Source organism: Aquila chrysaetos, chromosome 23, assembly GCF_900496995.4.
Source record: "Aquila chrysaetos chrysaetos chromosome 23, bAquChr1.4, whole genome shotgun sequence".
Taxonomy (NCBI): domain Eukaryota; kingdom Metazoa; phylum Chordata; class Aves; order Accipitriformes; family Accipitridae; genus Aquila; species Aquila chrysaetos.
Genome location: NC_044026.1, coordinates 20484871 through 20506943, shown reverse-complemented (window position 1 = coordinate 20506943; position 22073 = coordinate 20484871). Strand labels below are relative to the sequence as shown.

Here is a 22073-nt window from a genome sequence, read left to right as displayed (position 1 = left end):
AACGTTTAAAAAAAAAGCCAACATCTCCAGGCTTAAGTCACACTTTACTATCAAAATGACCCCCAAAACAGACTATGAGAATAATATGGTAATAAATTTTACTTAAACGATAGGGTAAGGAATGACATCGCAAAAATAAGGGTTTTTTTTCCACACTTCTTTGGAAAATGAAGTGACTAACACCAAAGTCGCACAAATTTACTGACAGGGCTTTAACAAGTTTCTTAAATATGCTTTCTTATTTGAAATTAACTGCCACCTTCTTCTTCTTTGCAAAAGACCTACTCTCGGTGCTAGATCTATGCAAAATCTCTACTTTCACCGCTCAGTGCAGCTGCAAGACCAAGGCCACAGTGTGGCTCAAAATGAAGTAGTACTGCAGTGGTCAGTAGCATTTTTATTTTACAGATGGGGTAAACAGCACAAGTAAGAGAGGAAAAATATCCTTGAAATACCATCTTTTTCATTCAGAATCACTTGTGTCATATAAATTTATATAAGTCGTTATGAGATGACGTGACAGCTATCAGGAAAGCAGTAAAGGAGTTTTGTACCCTCAGGCGGTGCCCAGGTATAACTATACTTGAGCTCAATTTCAACACAACTTTTTTCTGCTTGATAAATAAAGACTACTGAAGAACAGAATTCCGGCAAGTAAAAATAAATTTAAAAACCACCAGGAATGCCCTGCCTCTGTTTAGTTTATCGTCAGAAGTATTATGCAACTACGGGGCATTAGTCAAATTACTAATCCACAGGTGGAGAAGACCACAAGTCCGGTCCTTCCCGCCACTGGAAACTGGACGGCACCGGCCTTCACAGAGCCTGACCGAGCTCCTCCTCACAGCTGGGGAGGGTTCTGCCTCGGAGCCTCTGCCAGGGACCTCTCCCGGGCTCTGCTGCTCCCACGGCGCCAGAGCCTCCTACCTCCCACCTAAACGTTTGTGTTCTCAAAACCAGACATAACGAACACCAGCCACAGCACCGTTTTACCTACAGATTTTTTTTTTTTTTGCTGAAACAACACTTGAAAAAACAAACCAAACCAAAAAGCCAGTGCTGAGTCAGGAATTAAACACGTCGCGTGCCCTTCCCAGCTCTGCGAACCCAACGTCTCCATGCCGTTCGGGGGCCCTTCCGAGGAACGGAACGGACACGACCAGTCCCCCCCGGCGGACCGCACGCAGCCGCGAGGGGCTGCGCGAACCCTCCCGCCCGGCCCAGCCACTCGGTGCCCGAGCACCAACGCGCGGGACGTCGCCCACCCCTGCGACACGAGCGCCTGGAGGAAGAAGGAAGGCGGCTCCCGCAGCACCGGCGATGCCAGGAGCGCGTCTGAAAAAGGGGCGCGGACACAAAGCAGCCCCGGGCGCTGCCGCCCGCGCCGGGAAGCCGTGCCCCGCTCCGGCCGCGCTGTGGGGCCGGCGGCGCGCTGCTCCGCCGCCGCTCGCTCCGACCCCGCAGCCAGGGCCGGGCAGGGCAGCGGCCCGCCGCGCTGCCCCGAACTTTCCGGCGGAGGCAGCGCCGGCCCCTCTCCCGCAGGGCTGAGGGAGCGGGTCCCGCCGCGTCGCCGTCCGCACACCCGCCCCCCGCAACTTCGAGGCGAGACGGCCGCCCCCCGACCCACCTGGTGCAGCGTGTCCGGGGGCAGCTGGGAGGCCCGGAACAGCTCGCCCACGCTGCTGCCCCCGGCGGCCGCCTCGGGGGGCGGGCAGCACCGCGAGAAGAGCTCGGAGTAGCGCTGCTGCTCGCTCTCGCTCAGCGGCAGGAGCAGACCCCCGCTGCCGCCGCCGCTGCCGGCGGACCCCCCCGCCGGCCCCTGCTCCATGGCGCGGCGGGGCAGCGGCTGCCGCGCCGCCGGGGCGGGCGGGAGGCGGCGCCGCGCTGCGGCGGGGAAGGTGCGGTCAGGCCCCGCCCCTCGCCCGGTGCGGCCGCCGCGCCCGCTCCGCAGTGACCCGGCCCCCCCCCGCCGCCGCCGCCGCTGCCGCTTCCCGGCGCCGCCTCGTCCCGCCGCTCCGCCCCGCCTGGGGACCCCGCCTGGGGACCCCGCCGGCCGCGGCCCCTCACGCCCGCCCCGGCCCTCGCCTGGCCCGCTTTGCTTTGGTTTTTTGGTTTTTTTCTTTTTCTCAGTCGGTTTGGTTTTAATCTGAAGTAACCGGCCGCCCGGCGCTCGTCACCAGCACCGCCGTGCCGCAGGGCAGACCCACGGGCACCGAGGGGGCCCAGCGCCGCTGCCGGGTGGGGGGCAGAGGCGTCAAAACCCCCTCACGCGGCCGGGTGACCCGTCTGGCCCCGGCCCACGCCACGGCCATCCGTGCCAGCCCTCCGGGGACTTCCACTCCTGCCCCGCTTTGTGCTCACGGAGCTCAGCAGCGCTCCGTTTTTCTCCCCGGGCAGGATGGGCCCTCAGTAGCAGCGTTTCCCAAAGTACCACCTGCTGCTGCAAATGCAGCACGGGCGCTGCAGTAAGGAAATGCAATAACGTAGCGGGTCCTAATGGATCAGCCCTGGCAGATGAACAGAGACGCATCTGTCGTGGTTTAACCCCAGCCAGCAACTAAGCACCATGCAGCCGCTTGCTCACTCCCCCCCTACCCGGTGGGATGGGGGAGAAAATCGGGAAAAGAAGTAAAACTCGTGGGTTGAGATAAGAACAGTTTAATGGAACAGAAAAGAAGAAACTAATCATGATAATGATAACACTAATAAAATGACAACAGCAATAATGAAAGGATTGGACTGTACAAACGATGCACAGTGGAAATGCTTGCCACCCGCCGATCGACACCCAGCTAGTCCCCGAGCAGCGATCCCCCGCCCCCACTCCCCCCAGTTCCTATACTAGGTGTGACGTCCCATGGTATGGAATACCCTGTTGGCCAGTTTGGGTCAGCTGCCCTGGCTGTGTCCTGTGCCAACTTCTTGTGCCCCTCCAGCTTTCTCACTGGCTGGGCATGAGAAGCTGAAAAATCCTTGACTTTAGACTAAACAATACTTAGCAACAACTGAAAACATCAGTGTTATCAACATTCTTCTCATACTGAACTCAAAACATAGCACTATACCAGCTACTAGGAAGACAATTAACTCTATCCCAGCTGAAACCAGGACACATCTCACAATGTTCTCTATAGTTTTTGCTTTAACGTGAAGCGCAAAGAGACAAGATTCCCCCTTATGACTCCTCTGGGAGCAGCGACACTGTAAATGTTCCCCTTACTGGTTGAGCACCACCTTAAAAGTCAGGCAGGTCGGGACCCAAGGCAGGAAGGCTGGGGTCACCCCATCGAGGAGGATGTTTGGGGGTCTCACGCCGGTTTTTGGAGCCTTTCCTCCCGGCGGTTCTTTGGGGCATTTCAAGGAATAAGGTAATCAACCTGAAGGTGATCCTTGTGAATGCCAATGGCCCGCAGAAGAGCGAACAGTTCTCTTCACAGCAGCTTTGGTGCTGAGATGCAGCCCGGCCCAGGAGAAATCAGATTACCCGCTCTTTGCTTGCAGTCCTAGAAGATAGTAGGTTAGGGTTACTTCAGTTAAAATTGCTATCAGTTTAATTTATGTTCTGTAAAGCCAAAAAAAAATTTACTAGCTCATCACCTCTGTCCTGGTTAACCAAGACCTGTTATCTCTTTTACAAATCTTTTTAAAACTACTTTATCCTCTCCACACCATTCATCTGTGCCTCCTCACCTGCACAAAACATGCACCTTTCATTCTGCTAATCCGAAATGAAGATCTGTGCCTGTCTTCTCAATGTGTGGAACACTGAACGGGTTGTTAGTTGAAGTTATTGGCGGGTGAATAATTGATGATTGTGTTTAAGGGTGGAGTGTTATGGAGAGATCTTTGTTCCTTTAGGGACACTAGATTGTCATGGTATTTTCTCATTTTAAAATATATTGTTTCAAAGAAGGGCAAGACTATCTCAGAAACTGAATCTTGCAGCCCAACTTAAAGTGGCAAAGACCTAAAACCATGACAGTCGTCTTGAGAAGGCTCTGCGGAACAGAGAGTGAACAACCCCTTGACAGCTGGGTTCTTCACCTGGAGAGTCCTAAGATGTTGCTGCACCTTTTCTGTATCTTCAGTCAGGTACAAGATACTGGTCAGAGGAAATGCTACCAGCCATGTGAAGATGATGTAAGGCTTTACCGAACTATTGCCATATTTAACTATGCGAGTCTCATGAAAACAGAATAATATCTTCAAACTAGCTTATGGAAGAACAGCTGTCTTACAGCTGAACTAGAACAAGAGGGATGTTATGCTGACAAGCAAAGGAAAATACTGTCAACAATTTGTGCTAATTCCTGTGCCTGAAGGTGCCCATTGATAACTGACCAGCTCAATACTTGCGATGCTAATGTCTCATCACAACAAATACTCCCTTCTCCAACACTCCAGCAGACACCGTTTGACCTTTGTTGATGTGTCAGCCTCAGTTTTTCTAAGTTTTTCTAAGGTGGACCATGGCAGGAAGACACTGGAAACACCCACTGTTCCAGAACACAATAGTCTGCCTTACCAGCCACGCCTCTTACTGCAAACACAGCTGCTTTTTTTTTTTTCCCTTTGGACAATTTTCTCTTCTTCCTTGACCTGTAAAACTTGCATTTCTCTCTCCATACATCCCTCTCTCATCAGAAAGGACACAGTGGCTGTGTCCAAACCCAGTCTCCCCCAATATTGTAATCTCCAACATGTCGTCTCCAAGACACTAAAGAAGTGAACCCCCACAAGCTGAGGGAGAAGGCAGGGAAATCCATGCCTCTTATTTCTGCAAAATAAGTGTGAGTTTATAGGTGTAACAGGTGTGAGCTGAACACCCTGTGGGCATGAGCACACCTTTAGGGAACGTGGGGTGCTCAGGTGTCTGCCTGCCACCTCTGAACTGCAGGCATCCTTCGGCACTTTGCAGGGTCAGCCACACCGACTTACTCTGCTGAACCCGGTACTTACGGGGAGCTTTAACCCACCTTGGGTGCCAGAGCCACTTTCTGTACAGTCCAGTGTGCCTTGTGCAATGGCATTGACGGTCCTTGCATGCTTTAAAGTTCTTGTGAGGGTACATTAGTTCAGACTGAGAGGCACTTCATGATTATCAGAAGCTCTACAAGGATCATGGGAAGAGAGTTTCAACCTTCCTGTTTATAGGGAAGTTGTGATGTCATAACAGGTTACAAAAGTTCCCTATAACTAAGAAACACTATGTATCAGTAAGTCAAACCAGTTCAAGTATTTATTGTTTGCTGGAAAAAAATAAAGTCAGTAATGTAAACTGGATTGAAAGCTGACTTATCAAAGTATGGTTAAGATCTGTGTGTGGTCCTCCTTTCCTCCTTCCCTCCCCACCCAAATAATAATGCAATGACTTACTCTAAACCCAGCCAGCAGCAGTCCTGCAAACAATTGTGTGATCACATGTGGGAGGGAGACTGAAGTTGTAGTGAAAAAAAAACCAAACCCCCTACTACTACTTCCCAAGATGTGCCAGCAGGAATAGTAGTAATATGTATGATAGGTATGTTTTTCTTCAGGATGAAATCATAGGTATAAATTGACAGGTATAATATGACATATAATAAAAAATCTCTCCCAATATTTTAGTATTTTGGGGATCCTGGGAACTCTTTTTATTTGAACAGTACAGCCAAGGACCAGCCACTTGAATTTGTACGTTATTTCACTTATCTTAGGGTTCAGATCACGTCAAACTTGCCCTGGCCCAAAAGGCATGAGGCCTGGCTGGCAGCTGCTTCCTGTTGACAATGAAAACACCCTGCACATCACCAGCTGAAGCTTCGGAAACACAGGCAAATAACTGGCTGGAAAGCCATAATTTAGCTTTTCCCAAATCAGTTTGAGTGAATCTCACCCGTTATTCCTAATAAAAATTCTTTTTATTTACTCTCTTTGCAAAATGAAAGATGACTTTGATGACAAGCAACTGGTGGGGCAGGTTTCCCAGCCACAGCATCAGGCATGCTTGGAATATAGTTGACAAGCTTGTAGTTTCATGTATCGACTCTGCGTGTGAATACTCTTACTATTCTTTGCATTGTTTCTTGGGTGATGTTCCAACTCTAAGAAAAACAGGAGAAATGGTTATTGAACTGTAAAATGTGATTGTCTGTTTTCCAGCTTGTTAATATCTCTAACACCTTAAAAACATCCAAGAAATAGTAGCTGCTTCCTAGCTCTGGCCTGTTCATTGTTTTCAAAAATTAGATGGCCTCGTAGGTGAAAACTGTCCTCTCTGAGCAGATTGTGGAAGATGCAGTTCATGACAGTTTTTTCTGTAAGCAACTGAGTACATAATAGAGAATAACAGTTGGTGTAATAAAATACTTGACAAATATCCATGTATTTATTATTTGTGTGGGAAGGGAAGGAGGACCACACACAGATCTAAAACATACTCTCATAAGTCAACTTTCAATCCAGTTTACATAACTGACATTATTTTTTCTAGCAAACAATAAATACTTGAAATGTTTTGATTTACTGGTATGTAGAGTTTCTTAGAGGAAAGTTTTGTAACTTACAATGCTATCACAACTAGCTGTGTTTAGAAGAGTCTTTCACAAAGTCCTTTTACGAAGATTTATGCATGTAGTGTGAGCTTTAGTGGCATAAGGCTAAGCTCATGCCCACATCTTTGTAAGAGCAAGGCCAAAAATGGTATACGGCTTTTTAGGTAACTTGCCAGGAAAGTACAGCATCATTTCCATTAATTTCCATCAAAACCCCAGGCAGTTTATTTCTTTTAAAATAATGGCTTCACATGAAATTTTAAGAAATAATATTTTAGGTGCACATTTGCTGTTTTTTACTTTTCATTTTGAAAGATTATCCTCTTACTTTCATGTTCTGTAGATGCAAATGGTCACTCAACAAACCAAGCATTAGAAAATGTCATTCCATCTACCATTTGTGCTTTAACTTAGGAATTTCACAAAGCCTTCAGCAACTATCCCAACACCCAGTTTCAACCAGAATACACCCAACCTTACTGTATTGCAGGGCAATGGTTCCTAAAGGCCAGATATATCATCAGCACACTTGAAAGCCTGAACCAAGAAATGCTGCCAGATGAAGATCTACGTGATCCTGGAGGTCACATGCAGAAAAAGTAAAAAAAAAAAGAGGGACCTGTGATTGTCTTCTCCCACAGACATGAGTTAAAAGATAGATCCTGCAGTTTATCCTGAAAGTTGACCGTATTCTCATGGACAGGGAGGGTAATGCATGTCAGGCAGAAGGGGCTATTACAAAAGCATAGATTATAATTGACAAAAATTTCATAGTGCTTGGTGAGTCGGCTAATGTTCCATCACTTGTTTCTCTTAACAACCTGTTACTGGCATCCACACTTTTAAGTGAAAAATAATCACAGAAAGGCACAGAGACATTAATCATTACAATGAAGCCATTAATGCAAAGCAAAATGCATATTTTCTGTCTGAAGAAATAACAATTAAGTAAAAAATCACAGCACGTTCACTCTTCTGTGTGTCCTTCAGCTAATTTGCCTCTCAAAAATTTTGCCTTTAGACTTGGAAAACAATTTAAGAAGTGTTCAGTTATGAGATAACCTATTGACAAAGAGGGCTTTCAATGCTGCTACTGCAGTCTCATGCTTCGCATGCAGTTTTGACCTAAATAAGTTCCCTTTAAGGCAAATAGTATGCCCTTATGCCATTTTCTAGTTACATTTTAACACAGCAAATGGTCCACCTTGTCCTCTAGTTAATTCATGAACTCAATATAAAACACAAACAAATCAGCTGCAATACGCTATGGCTTCTGCTGTTAGCACAGACAGTGGAGGTATACCAACAATAAATTCTATTCATGACTGATTTTCCCAGACAAAATACAGCTACAATGTCATTGTAATTGCAGAAAGTATCGTGGCAGGCGTTTTCTGCAGGAACACGCACCATGTCATAAAGCTTGTAACCTGCATGTAACAAAGCTCTTCATTCAGCATCAGTTTGAGAAGGGCTGTACTTTCACTGCATCGCTCGTTATGCAAAAGCCGCTGTCACAGCAGCCTGGCCTGCCACGGGATAGCAACCTCCAACTCTCAGATCTCACACGCAAAGACAGAGAAAGACGCAGCTGGCTCGTATTCCCCAGCAGCCAGAGCCACATCTCCCTCGCCCGCAGCAGCGTGCCATGGCCTCTCTACCCTTCGTCACCTCTCACACGGTCGGGTTTGTCCGGAGCTGGGCAGCTGCGCCTGGCGCAGGGTGGTGGAGCAGAGCAGGCGGCAGGGACAGGCTGGGTGGCACAGCTCGGAGACGTGCCAGCCGCAGCCTGGCTGCGCAGCCGCTACACCATCATGTGGGAACCTCCTTTCCCTTCTCCCACCCCCACAAGCTCATGGCAGATACTTGGGATATCGCTTTCAGAGAAAAGAAACCAGAGAGACCCGAGTGGTGTTAGTTTGGATCGGGCGTTGTTTCCTGGCAGCACAGAAGAAGGTCGTCTGGTTTTCTGGTAAAGCCCTGCTATAGCAAGGACAGCCTCTGACTGTCAGAGCCCCTGAAGCCACAAACAGGAGACTGCACAGGAAAAATAACATGGAGCACAGCTGGAGTCTCAATGTCACCGCTAGCCCAAAAATCACCAGCCGGTTCACGGTCAGCAGTCAGCAAGCAGGGGAAGGTACCACAGTGGTAATTTATTGCCCCCCTCTCATGTAGAAGGCAGAGCTGCAGAGATGAACACAAGAGATCCCACATGGATTAGACAGCTTGACCCGGGCCACAACAAAGACAGAGCACGAGATGGTTTATGGCATGTCCCCAGGAGCTGCTCTCCCCTTGGAGCCTCTTGCAGCGTAGAGCAAGATGCTCTTCCCAGACTCCTCTTCAAGCTTTGTTTCCTGCTTGCAGACTTCAGGAGGGAACAGGGCTGGCTGACGACCTCCTCACCGAGTACTGGTGCCTTGCTTCCTCACTCACTGGCCTTCGCTGGTGCCACAGCAGCTTCACCGAAGTTATTCTTCATTTACAGCAGTGTGAGAAAAGAAATGGCTTCTATTCTTTGCGACTCAACATGCTTAAAGTCCTTTATAGATTTGCTGTTGAGGTATCTAAAGCCAGAAATTAAAATAGGAATAGGATCAGGCCTAAAATAAAGGCTAGTCTGTGCATATGTACATTTTATGTTATTGAGCCAACATCATGTTGATCATTACATAAAATCTTATATTTTTAGTTATATGTGTTCTTATTGCTGGTCTAAATATTCAGACTAAATACTGTTAGAATACTATTTGCTTTGCCATTTATATATGTTCTTCATTTTTTCCCCCAGTGTGAGAATTCCAGGCAGTTACAGCTGAGATATTGTTATTCAATATAGAGATTAGATATTAAATCTCATCATGGTGGAGAAGGAAGGTGCGTGTAAGGAAGACAAATTACAGTCTTGTGACTGAGAAGTGTATCTTAGTAAGACTCAGAAAAATCTGGTACTGCTCTTACCCTTGCTACATTTGCCATGCAAACCTGCAGACATTCTTTGTTAGTAGTACAAAGGAAAGATTTTCTTAACTTACAGCAGTCTTGTGAGATACAGGCAATTGCTGGGCATTCAGATGCTCTGAAAGAGTGATGGAGAGCAGATAAACTCAGCGTAGGTCTAGCAATCAGGAGATTATTCCTGACTGACTTTGGAACAACTTCAGGTGTGATGACAGTGACTAATAGGAAATAAGCTGGTGAAATGCAGGATTTGATTACATGGTTCAGAAGTTATTTCAGTTTTCTGTGCAGACAACCAGGCTGCACAATACAGTTAAGTTCAGAGATCCCATGCAGGAGCCAGACCCGCTAGCTTGCAAATCGAGGTGGTACAGCTGCCCATGCCTGAGCTGGCAGGCTCAGGGGAAGGCTAATGGCTAAGTTACCCTCCTGGAGTCCAAACTACCATCTGTGACCAGCACTGGGCTGGGCTGTGGTGACAGACCAGCTCTTTGGTGCTACCTACAGGATTTCCAGTGTCGCTCAGCAGACTGTCACGTAGATGTGCACCAGGAGTAGTTTGCACATGGGACAAGCTTCCCATGGAGAAGCATGGGAATGCAACACCTACAAGGAGAGCTCTAGATGGAAGAATGATCAGTGGCGCAGTAAAAAGGAGAGATCAGGTTTTAGAAGCATCTTTCAAATAAAAGATATAAAGAGCATCTCCCAGGCTGCCCCTGCCCTAGTTCATCTCCTTCCTTCGAGTGATCCCACTCTTCCCTGCCCTGGCTGTGGGTGACCTGGGACCTTTCCTATAATCCCTCTCTCATCCTCCTTGCCAGTGACTTACCACTGTGTTCCCTATCTTCCCTTGCTGGACCTCCCCCCACAAGGTACCTTCCCTCCTCTTCCCTCTCTTTGCAAGTGCTAGAGGGCTCTCTTCACTCCACTTCTATCAGAGGATACAGCCCCTTAGATTAGAAAATGCTGCTTCTGTGCCCAAGTGCATCATTTGGAATCTATAGCTCATGCCACCTTTGAATACTCAGCTCTAAATTGCAGCAAATTTGTAACACTGGAGATCAGCTGGGGCAGGAAAGAAAGGAAAGAAGGAAAGAAAGAACAAAAGAAAGGAAAGAAAGAAAGAAAAAAGAGGGAAAAGAAAGAAAGACAGAGGTCCGTCTGAACGGACATCTATGCAGAGAGGTGCAGGCAGAGTTTAAGCTCTCTGCCTTTCCCCCAGGTTAGCTGGACACGAGGTAGTTGAGAGCAGAAGCTGCCGCGGTGCACTCGTCCAACTGTTCTGCTGTCTGGGTCAGCTCTGAGCACAGCACTGAAGAGCTCGTGTCTGCCTGCATGGATCCGCCTGGACGTATCCTGCGTCTCCCCTTGTCACGCAGAGCTGCAGAACAAAGTGGTAGATGCAGCCTTTCCTGTTTACTCCTCTGGGTGTGGTACATCAACTGCTCCTGGCCCTAATATTAGAAAAACAGTTAGAGTTGGGCCACAGGATATGTAGCTACTCTCTTGTGCTTGGTCAGTTAGGTGTTTTACAAATATTTCCTACAACACTCCAATTCTGCTCATAACCGATATTGCAACCGCCTGTGTTCGGGTGCAAGAACACTGCACTGAAACTCAGGATTAGTCTGTCCTAAAAAAGCACAGCTAGAGACAAAAGGTTTTACAAAAGATTGTCTTTCAAAATTAAAAGTCCTAGGGATGTCTGGCAGGTTTGCTTTTACATATGAACCAATTAAACCGCATCCATGTCTTGTAGCCTTGTGGAAGCAGTAAAGGGATCTGATGAAGCCACAGAAGAACCATTTTGAAGTAGGATGGCTCAAAAGCAAAGCCCTCGCTACTAGAATCCCTGGGTTCGTAGTGAATATGTACCCTCTTTTTTTAGCAAGTGGACAAGCATTTTTGAACAGTTGTATTTCTGAACACTGTTGTACTTTCCACATTAATTAATATACATTTGGCAAGTCTTGCCTTCTCTAAAACTATGGATAGTTTAAGGGAGGAACATTTCTAGTGTATTGGTTATAATTTAATGAGCCTACTTACTTGCAGTGTAATTGATCTGAAGAAGTAAGAATGGCTCAGAGACGTCATGGGGGGTTTTTTCTTCTTTTTTGGTTGCTAATTTGTTTTTCTTTTGGTCATTCAAGGTAAACAAGATACATTTTTATGAAGTCTATACCCTAATATAGTTACAGAAGAGTGTATTCATTTCTCGAAAAGTTTATGCTATCAATGTCATTTATTAACTTGCAATATTGGGATAAAACAATATGAAAAAGCTCATGAAGTATGAAGATCTACAGTCAAAACCAGAGTATGGCTATACTGAGTTTTGGGGGGAATTTTACTATGCTTTGTAGCATAACTGACTCTTTCTTGTGCTAACTCTTGCTACATAAACAGTCAGGCAATCCCATACCCTGAGGGCCAGATCTCTTTATACTTACCTTCAAAATCCATGAAAGAACACTGAATTTACACAGGGCTACCCACAGTTGCAAAGTTAAGCATGTGCAGGTTAACAGCCTAAAAATTTACTGTAAGATAGATAGCACTGTAAAGATTTGCAATAAATGAGCATGCCAGATGAGGCCTGATCTCAAACATTAAAATATAATTTTCTATTTTAGTCAATTGTTATGGAAGCTATAATGGAAGAGTGCATCCTAAGCAGGCATCTAAAGGAAAAGGCATCATTCTAAAAAGTCAAGCAACTTTTCCAGTTATAAGAAATGCCATGGAAAGAAAGTTAAATACAAAGAAAAGAGAAAGCTGAAAAGAATAGCTAAGAAGAATAACTGGTTATGAGTTTTGCAAAATCCTTCAAGATTTAAAAAATATGTAGGAATTTTAAAAATATTTAGGCATTTATCAGCTTTCAGAAAAATATATTTCTTCTAAGTGATCCATATTAAAAACATTTCAGCAAGGGGAGCAAAGATGCTGGTATTGCATGGTAATATCAGAGATGCTTGAAATTTGCAGTATAAAACCAGTATCTCCGGGACATTCAGAGAACAGATGTTCAGAGGCAGTCAGCTGCTTGGAGTACTTACAAATCAAAACCGTATGAGAAATGTTATAGCTGCTGATGCTCACAAGAAAGACAGATTCTCTTTTGTGGATTTTTTTAATGTCAGCTCTAGTAATCCTTGATGATCCTATAGATTCAGAAAAATCCTAATATCCTCAGAAAACTCAGGAGAGATATGCAAATGGGAAGTAATTTAGTTATCAGCATTCCTAATTAAAAAAAAAAAAAAAAAAAAAAAAAAAAAAAAGACTTGTGAGGAGCAGAGTTTCTGAAGTGTGGTTTCCCCACATTTCTCTCTTGTCCGGATACTGAGGTGCCCACAAGGGATTGAAGGAACATCACAGACTCTCCGGCCCCAGTGAGAGCACTGTTTTGGTCTGTCTCTACCTGCACAAGACTGGCAGAAAGCCTTAGTCAAAAAGGTTCTTCTCTTTTGAAGACTCTAAGGCATTAGTGTTACCTTTTACTTGGTGCAGCGCACAGCGATTTCATAACATCACCACTGAAACATTTTTTCTTCCTTGATAGATCCACTGGTTTTTTCTTGCTTTCTGCAGTCCAATGATTACTGATGGACAAGAATCAGCCTGGTGATCCCTCTTTCCTTTCCTGGAGCTCTGTCCTACAAGCTGGGCAGATGGGTATTGCTCAAATTCAAGAAGCACTTCCTTGTAGCTTCTCCTGATCATCTGTGAAATTTAGCATTGTATATAACAGGGAGAAAAAGCACTATAGCTGCCATAGCAGCTATTAGCCAAATCCTATGTTAGCAGTTAAATTAAAGCTGAGAAAAATCTTCATGCTCAGGAGGAAGAAATTAGCATCCAGTTGGCAAGGCAGCTATATTAAACCAGATACCCATCTCAGCAGCACCAGAATTAATTAGGAGTAATTGCAATCTACTTCTGCACTGAAGAGAGTAATTTTTTTATGATTATGTATTTTCTTATCTTTATGTTTCAGCCTTTAAGATTATGATCACATTTTTAAATGTTACTTTGGTTTGATAACTGCAGATGGTATCTGAGGATAGACACCATTGTATTAGGACTGTTCTAGATAAAACATCCTACACAAAAATAAATATTGAGATTAAAAAATAAAGTGCCCCCAAATTAGGAAATGTCACAAGTAAGATAGCCTACACAATGTTATTTCTGTTCTGTTATGGGCACAAAGGCTGAAAAATGAAAGGAAAAAATGAATTCTTTAATATTCAGCTATATTTGCTAAAGTGATGGAATGTAGCAGATCATCTGCTATTTGGTAGATGCGACCTTACTCTGTAAAAATATGCACAGGCACAGAGGTGCACTTTCTTTATGATTAAATGATTATGAGAAAATACTTAACAATAAGATTGTAAAGAAGAAGAGGTGAAAGTATAAATCATGGTAACTTGTCTTTTAAACCAGCACACTCTCCACAAGGTCGAAGGATGTAGTTGGTGAAATAAAGGGCAAAAGCTTGCAGTGAGCCTGCTCTCACAAACCTCCATAGTGCTATAGTAAGTTCAGCAAGCTGCTTATCTGTAGTCTGGTCTGACTTCAAAGGGTTTGGAGATTTTTTTAACCATATTTCTAAATGTAGCTTACTTGTACTTCCACAATACTAAAATACCAGCAAGAAAAAAATCATTTTTGCTTTTGCAATGCTTTTGGATATTTGTGCAAATTTAAATAACTATGTAGCCAGTGAAGTACAAACAAGGCCCCCAGTTGCTGCAGTGAACTCTACTCTGTAACTGAATCAGCGTACGCAGATCTTGGCTCTGAAATTAGATGAAATGCAAAGACTGTTGTGCTCATATATAGCTGTGCTGACTATATTGGTTTCCTCATGAGTAAAGATACATATCAACATACTCCGCTAATGACAGGGCTGGTCTGTAATGAAATACCTCACAGTAAAGAAGAGTCATATGTTAAAGAAAGGGGAATATAGAAGGGAAAAAAGCTCAGCTGCTCCATTTTTCCAGTACTGCTCAAGACATTAATTACAGAAAATGAGGCACCTAAAAATATCTGAATATTGATTTCCTCACAGTGCTGACGTTACCAGTTATGCTTGTTTCTCTCCAGTGTATCTATTTGCCCAGTTCTGTTGGTCTTCTACTTCTGCCGCTTGACAGCAGAAGCGGAGGATGTTACTGTCTCCCAGTGTTAGTTGGTAAACAGATGCTTTTCAAAGCAACAGCTGCACTTCCACAAAAAATTTTAATTTTCTTTTACAATTTTACAATGAGATAAAGCAGCTGGAATGCTTTGGAGATAAAGGAGCTCATGAATAATTCACCTGACACCTTTATACTGAAGTATAGCTGTCTTCATTAAATAAAATTGCCTCCTGTCAAGGGCAGTGAGAGGGTTTGGGGAGGAAGGCAAAGTTGTTTCCACTTGAGACCTCAGATAATGACAAGGTGGAAATTGATGTTGGTATCATTTTGCAACTTTCTGTTTATCATTACCCTTTAGATCATTTCAATTAAAAAATCACTCGAGTTCAATACTCTGGAAAGTAACGCAATGGAAGAAGACTTCAGCGGGTATGTCAGTTACAAATGCTTATGGCTAGCAAAAAAGAACAGATTATGCATGTTTACACAGATGGCTAAAATCCTGTACTGCAGCGTATGAGGTATTTTATCCATTTTTTAGTATGAGGTGGTGCTGGACACCCTCCCGACTGTACTGAGGGGCGGCTGGGGAGGCCCGGCCAGTGGCCCGGGGTCCGTTCCAACCCCGAGGGGCTGCAGCTCCTGAGCCGTGGGCTGTGAGCACCTGCCTGAGCTGGGCTTTGTTCCGATCCAGCCAGACCCTTGGCATTCTTGTTCCCCCCTGCCCCAAGGCAGAGCATAAACTGAAGGCATTTATCCTCCTTGCTGTCTCACTGACAACATTACCATAGATGCCACTTGGGATAACTGCCGCAGAGCAGGAGTGCCAAGCTGGCTCTGGCTCACACAGGGCCAGGATGGAAGGCGAAGGGAGCAGGCAAATGTCTTCATCAGGTAGCAAATGATGTATTTAATAAATTGCACAGACCGAAAAGCTGGGACAGGGTCTACAGCAAAGAATGGGCCTGAATTGCCAGCAGGAGAAGCACAGCCCTTCAGTCAGGGTCTGCCAAGAGGGAGATATATGGAGGAAGCCATATCAAGGTATTCATGAAGAAACGAAAAAGTTTGGGGGAGCTGGTTGAGAAGTAACAGTGAGCTACCTCCTTCCAACCAGGGAACCTGCAAACGAGTCTGGAGTAAAACAGGGTGAGAATCTGCAGGCTAGTTCTTCAGAGGAACTCCCTGTGTGGACAACGACTACTACACAATTACGAATGCCTTGCTAATGTTGTATTGCTCACCAGCAAAGTTGCATATACTAATGCAGAAAAAGGCACTCTTATTCCACACATTGTTTCAGAATAATCTTCTGTCAATAGAGTCACCTGGGGAGAGGATACAAAATCCTCATTAACAAATAGTTTCTGTTTGCCAGTCATCTCTGATGAGTGCATAGAGAGCTTGACCACTGTAAGTACTGCGTAAAATAGAGCATATGTCCATATTGCAATCAGTATATGACTGCAGCTTGCAGGGACAGTCTGGAGTGAATTTCTGGGCAGATGATCTGGACAAAGGTGTTGCAGCAGCTTGGTGTGGCCGGCTACAAATGTTCACCTGGATTCTCAAATGGGCTTTGCAGCCTCTAGTTACCTATGTGGCAACACCTATAGTCTCTCTAGCTAGCCTCAAGCTAGCTTCACTATATCTACTTAAGGGACTTTGTTATTCAGCGTTTTTGCCATGAGCTATGTGACCTCACCGTGCTCCCACAGCTGGTGAACAAAGGGTGAATACTGTGACTATAGCACCACTAAAAATCTCCCACTAAGTATTTTTTCCCATTTCCACCCCTGATGGTGTGTACTTGTGCATATTCCAAATAACTGCAGCCTTCTGGACCAAGCTACTGTATTGAAAAGACAATTCTACTATCTACCCCAGCTAGATACAAGGAGCATAGCTGTTCACACTGGGCAGCTTTTGGCCAGCTTTAATGATAGCTCTTCTACTTGCAGACACTTTTTGATGACAGTGCATCACTGCTATTTTGAGTCAGCTCGAGTTTGGTGCATGTAAAGAATTTTGCCCACAGTGATTCAGCTGCAGTGCTGTTAGCAGCTTTAGCCTGGACAGTGCTGCCAGCAGAAACCTCAGGAGCAAGGATAACTGACATGATACCAAGAGCAATGCAAAGCTGTTGACAAATACAGCTCTTAGTATCACTGGCTGCGCTAAGGATGGAAAACTTCCTGCAGCTTCCTTGGTACTAGCATGAATGCAAAGTCATTCCCTGGGTTTTCAGATTGTCTGGTTGAAGCTAAGAACGCTATGGGAGGCTGCTGGGTGATGCTGTCTGGCAATGTTCCCACACTAAAAATACAGGGGAAGATAACTGCTATTTTGGTGGGGACAGTTTTCCTTCCATTCTCCATGGATTTTATGCTGTGCCTATATAGTGCTGAATGGGAAGCTATGCACCTCTTTTTTCACTGAAGCTCAAAACTTCTTTGGTCTGGTGTCTTTTTGTTGGTGAATGTTTTTGCTCCTAGCTGCATTTCTGTGAAGGTGTTTCATGGCCTTAGCATGCTATCAATTACAATTTATTAAATCCTAGGGAGGCCTTTACACATTCTTTTACCTCTCATTGAGAACAAATGACAATTTATGGGACAAAAAAATAGCACCTATTGAATTTTGGAATCAGTGAACTTCTAGACTTGCATTCTTCACGCAGATTTTCCAACTCAACATTTTGGAAGCTGCATTTCAAGGCAAAAATCAAATAGCATCTCCTTGTTGATACAATGGAAAAGCCAAACTTTTTCTTAAACTCTCTCCTGAGTGACTAATGGCCATACTTCTGGAATGGATGTATGTGAGCAGCCTATCTATTCTGAACCCTCTTATCAGCACTTCCAAGGTGTTTGTAAAGGACAACAAAAAGCTGTGGTACAGTAATTACTGTGATGGCAGACTAGAATTCCAAGGTTTCTGTGCTTTTTCATTTAAGAAACAGTTGCAGTGGTTTAAGATGTTGCCAATCCTTACTCCCCTCCCTGCCCAGCCCCAGTTATCTTTTCCAAACCTCTTGCAAGTAATGTTCAACTGTTCCTAAGCTAATACCATATGAAATCTGGAAGGTCAACTTCATAAGTAATTTGGGTTCTGTTACTAGACTACTAGATTTCACATCAAACTGGCTGAAGGACCATTTCGCTTTACTGATTCAACAGGGGAGGATGTGGAAAACGAGGTTGTGTTCACCTCTGGCAGAAGGACAACAACAAAGAGTTGGTCAATAACTATATTGTTGCAGCTATTTCTCTACTGAATGTGTATCTAAGACCAATGTGTATCTACAATTTTGCAAAACCAAAGGGAATAAACGCACAGTTAAACTCTGCAGCTGATCACCAAGTTAGTTACTGCAACAACATTTTTTAAATGCTATGTAATTTTAGTGACTACTAACTGGTTCCAAGCCACTTTAATTAACCTAATCAAATAAACCAATCATTTGTAAGAGTCATAAAAGAAAAACTACTCCCTTTGGCTCCACAGTCCTTCAGTACTTGGCTAGATGCATATGCTGAAGACAGAGCTCCACTAGACTGATTCAAGCCAGGATGACAAACTCCATATTCCGGATGACAAAATATTGTCCATCAGCCAAAGAAATTAAAAAAAAAAAAAAAAAAATTATCTTTCAGATATATATCTCTTTCATATTGGTGATTCCTGTCTTGTGACTAAAATTTGTTGGAATTTGAACTGAATACCCTTTATTTGCAGAGCTAATGAGTGTCAGTTTGAGATTGTCAATAACTTGTAATACCTGAAAAAGTGTCAAAACCTAGTGTGCTTAATGTTAGGAGAAGATAATGAAGTATAGATTTTAAAAGGTCATTATCAAAATTTCTTCACATGCACTAAAAATGGATGACTTACTTAGAAAAAGGTATGAAAGGTTTCATTTTATTCTGCAGCTGACCTGACATAGCACATCTGCACCCCTGAATATATGCAGCAAGAAGAAACAGCTTGGAATACATAAGTATTTGCAAGGCTTATATTAGTCATTGTTAAAGTGTTTGTGTACCCTGAGTGACCTGCTGAAATAACTTTAGGTTTGAATGCTTGTCTTTTTTTTTCCCAGTCACGCTAATAATAAGTATTACTTCTTCATATAAGCTTTGTATCTTCACATAAGTTGTGAGGCATTCCCCCACCTTCTTCCTTGTGATGTTGGGAGGAATACTGGTTAGAAAGCAGTAGTAGCAGCCTTGGGTCAAAGGCAAGTGTCCAGGCATGTGAAAAGACCTTCAATTGACTTCATTGCAGAGTGATAATTATTTACGCTCAGATGATGTCACTTGAGGTAATGCACTTGAGAGCAACTCTGGTGCGCAGCACAAAGATTTCTGGGGCCTTACCCCCGGATTCTCAGTACTCTACTAAGCTGGGAGGTACTGAGAGTTTCTTTACAGTGAATGGTGGAAAAACTTTTTTGCCATTACAGTGTATAAAGCTATGTAACAGAAATACTGGAATTGGTCTGGAAGGAAAGGTGCATACAAAAGCACCAGAAGGAACAATGGAGCAAAGCAACATCACAGTGGAAGAGCCATTCCTCTTCCTGTTACCTCAGCATTAAGACAGACCATAATCATGAAGATATGTGAAATGAACAAGCAAACAGAACGGGCACTGACCTTGTTGAAGATTTATGGAGGATAAAATAAACAAGGCTGTAAGGCAAAGATTGTCCCAAAATAACTGTTGACTCCTAAAGAGTATAAAAACCTGTCCAAACCCAATTTATTGTCACCAGTGAAGAGGAACCCAAGAGATGCAGCGAGGACCTGAAATGTATTTGCTGTTGCTATCCATGTGACATACAGGTGATCCTGGCAAAATTGCTCGGGCATGCACATGTCTTTGTGCTTGCAAGTATGCGGGTGTGTGAATGGGTAGAATCAACTTACTTACAAGAGTGTAAATTAAAATAATGTTCTGCCTGCCTAAGGTCTTGTATTGTCTTTTGTTGCACTAACAACCTACAAGGACCGTGTATCTCCTGCTGTGTAATACTATGTTATGGACTTCATTAAATTCTGATTCTGTTCTTACAACATGTTCAGCAATTTCAAATTCAAGTAATTGTGGGAGAATGGAGGTTTTCCAATATAAATAGCAAGACAACTTAGTTAATGGTTTAGAAAGTGAAATCTGATAAATTTGGATGGGAATGTATGGCATGATTGCTTATCCAGAGTAAGAGCTGGCTCTGATAACTCCGTTGGTCCCTTGCAAATCAATATCCTGAATTGCTGAGACTAGTTCGGATGATATTATCATACAGCTATGTATGGCAAAATGGCTGTACAAATAGCTGAGGACATGAATTCCTGTGAGCTTTATGCTTTGCCTTCTGCTAGGTCAGACCACCCGAGTTAAAAGTTTCAGTACAACTTAGAGATAACCACTCTTGAGTGAACAGGAACTTAAAGGCAATATTCAGTAAAGTAATGCACAGGAGAGTTTGGTTAGAGGGGGTACAGCTACTTTGTGTCACTCAGTGGTCCAGAATGGACAGATATGACACTGTCACAGTACTGATTCTGGTGATACTGTTACTGATGAAAGCCATTATAGTCTATATTTAAGATGAAAAGATTACAGCTGATTTAGCTCATGGGAAGTACAAATTTTACATTTTTAAGCTAATTATTCATTTGTCTTTGCTTCATCAAAACAAGGAGTACCTTCATCTGCACGCCCCTAAGTAAAAGAACACCCTTAATGTCTAATTAAAGGTGCTGAAGCATAGAGAGTCCCTGGATGTACCTGAACCCCCTGCCAGAACCAGAAAGGGAAGAGCCTTTACTGAAAGGGATGTAGAGAAGAACAAGAGCAGAAGACCAAGAGAAAATGAACTAACTGTATCAATTGTTGACAACCTGACAGACAGCATCTGCAGTGGATATCATTTGCTTTAACATCAGACTCCCAGTACTGTTAGTCCTTGTTGCAGGATCAGTCATAAAGAGGCCTTTGCTGGCCTGAAAGCTACCAACAAGATGCCTGCGAAAAACACAGTGATTGTGTCAGTCTCTTGCCTCATCTTTCTGCTACACTGCTTTCCTCCCTCTGCTTGCTAATCTAAATGCTGGTAGGAAGCATTGCTGTCTTCTGCAATATTGTATTATGGACTTATTTGATGGGTTTGTCTTTTTCGTGAGCAAAATGGCACAGGAATTTTCTCACAGTTCACCCTTCAGCAAGCAAACCGTAACTCGGGACTTCACAAGAAACAGCATCTTTTAGCTACGGGTGCTGTGTTTCTTCCACAGTCCTTTGCTTGTTCTTTCCACATCTGCTTCTTTTGGGGGAGAAATGGACAGTTTTGGTGGAAAGCAATGCACGCACCCACGCACACAAACCCAGACATTTCATATCTTAAAAAAATCTAGAAAATAGCCAACTGCCCACTTCCACAGAACTCCACAGCACTTGCTGGTGTAAAGCTTAGTTAGATAGGTCTTCATCCAGCTGCAGGCACAGATATACTCTGAGTACTTCTAGCCTTCACTTTCCCCTGAGAAAATTAGTTTGCAGCATGCTGTGACCCCTATGTGTATTTCAGCATTACTCTATGCAATAAACCAAACGTTAGTTGCTACGCAGCAAATTTACTAACATTTGTAAGGAATCTCCTCCTCTTTTTCTTTTCTCTTAGCTCAGCAGCAACAACTGTGCCAGAAGGGATTTGGGTTTTTTATCTTTTTCTTCAACACAAATTCTCTCTGCTAGTTAGAATTTCTGGAGTGATCAAACATGACCCTGTTAGCAGGGGTCTGGTCCAAGACTTCCATTGGAAGTCAGTGCCTTATGCAGAAAGATCACCTAGTAGACATTATCAAGGTCCTGCTGCATTCTAAACACAAAGAAATGAGAATCCTGAATAGTATTGGGCCTTCCTGTACAGCACCAACTCTCAAACCAACTTGCTGCCCAGCACTCGCAAGACTTCAGTGGCAGCAGCTGACTGCTTGCTTTCCTCTGAGACAGTAGCTACTGTGGCACTTCTTCAGGCTTCCCGCAAGCTGCTGTTATCCCAGAAAAACAAAAGGGGCAAGCTGATGTCTGAAAAAAAATGGCATCATGGCACATTGCCACATGGCTGCCCTACCCCAATTGCAAAAGGTCTTTACACAGACCTAATCTTGTATTGTTATGTGAACAACACACTTAGTGCCATTATCAGTTGCTTAGAAAAATACTACTCAAGTATTGTAACATGTGGTTTAATATTCTTTTATCCCTTCTTAGGAGGAGGGTTCTGTGCTTTTAATTTTAGCATGACTTTTTTTTCCCTTGCTATTAAGTGCCTATGTTGCTACTTATTTATCTTGTATTACAAAGGCTTTGTTGAATAAATGTGCCTGGGATTTCTAGTGACAGGTGGTGA

At 43.9% G+C, this 22073-nt stretch overlaps 1 protein-coding gene and 1 long non-coding RNA gene across 5 annotated transcripts in view; both read right to left on the bottom strand.

Moving 5' to 3' along the window:
- The window catches only part of REPS2 (RALBP1 associated Eps domain containing 2), a 102500-nt gene extending 100623 nt beyond the window's left edge, over positions 1-1877 (bottom strand). For all 3 annotated transcript variants that reach the window (XM_029998971.1, XM_029998973.1, XM_029998972.1), the window contains exon 1: positions 1628-1877. In XM_029998971.1, the coding sequence (XP_029854831.1) occupies positions 1628-1828 (201 nt within the window). In that variant the 5' untranslated portion in view covers positions 1829-1877. The remainder of the gene's footprint in view (positions 1-1627) is intronic.
- A 1196-nt stretch (positions 1878-3073) lies between these two features.
- LOC115334654 lies at positions 3074-12217 on the bottom strand. Of its 2 annotated transcripts, XR_005931214.1 has the most exons (3): positions 9498-12217; positions 7014-9103; positions 3074-5110 (listed from the first exon to the last, which is right to left on the bottom strand). It is a non-coding gene; the product is annotated as an uncharacterized LOC115334654 (long non-coding RNA). The 2 variants fall into 2 exon arrangements; XR_003921204.2 differs by lacking the exon at positions 3074-5110 and having other exon boundaries at positions 6735-9103.
- Positions 12218-22073: the final 9856 nt, after the last annotated feature.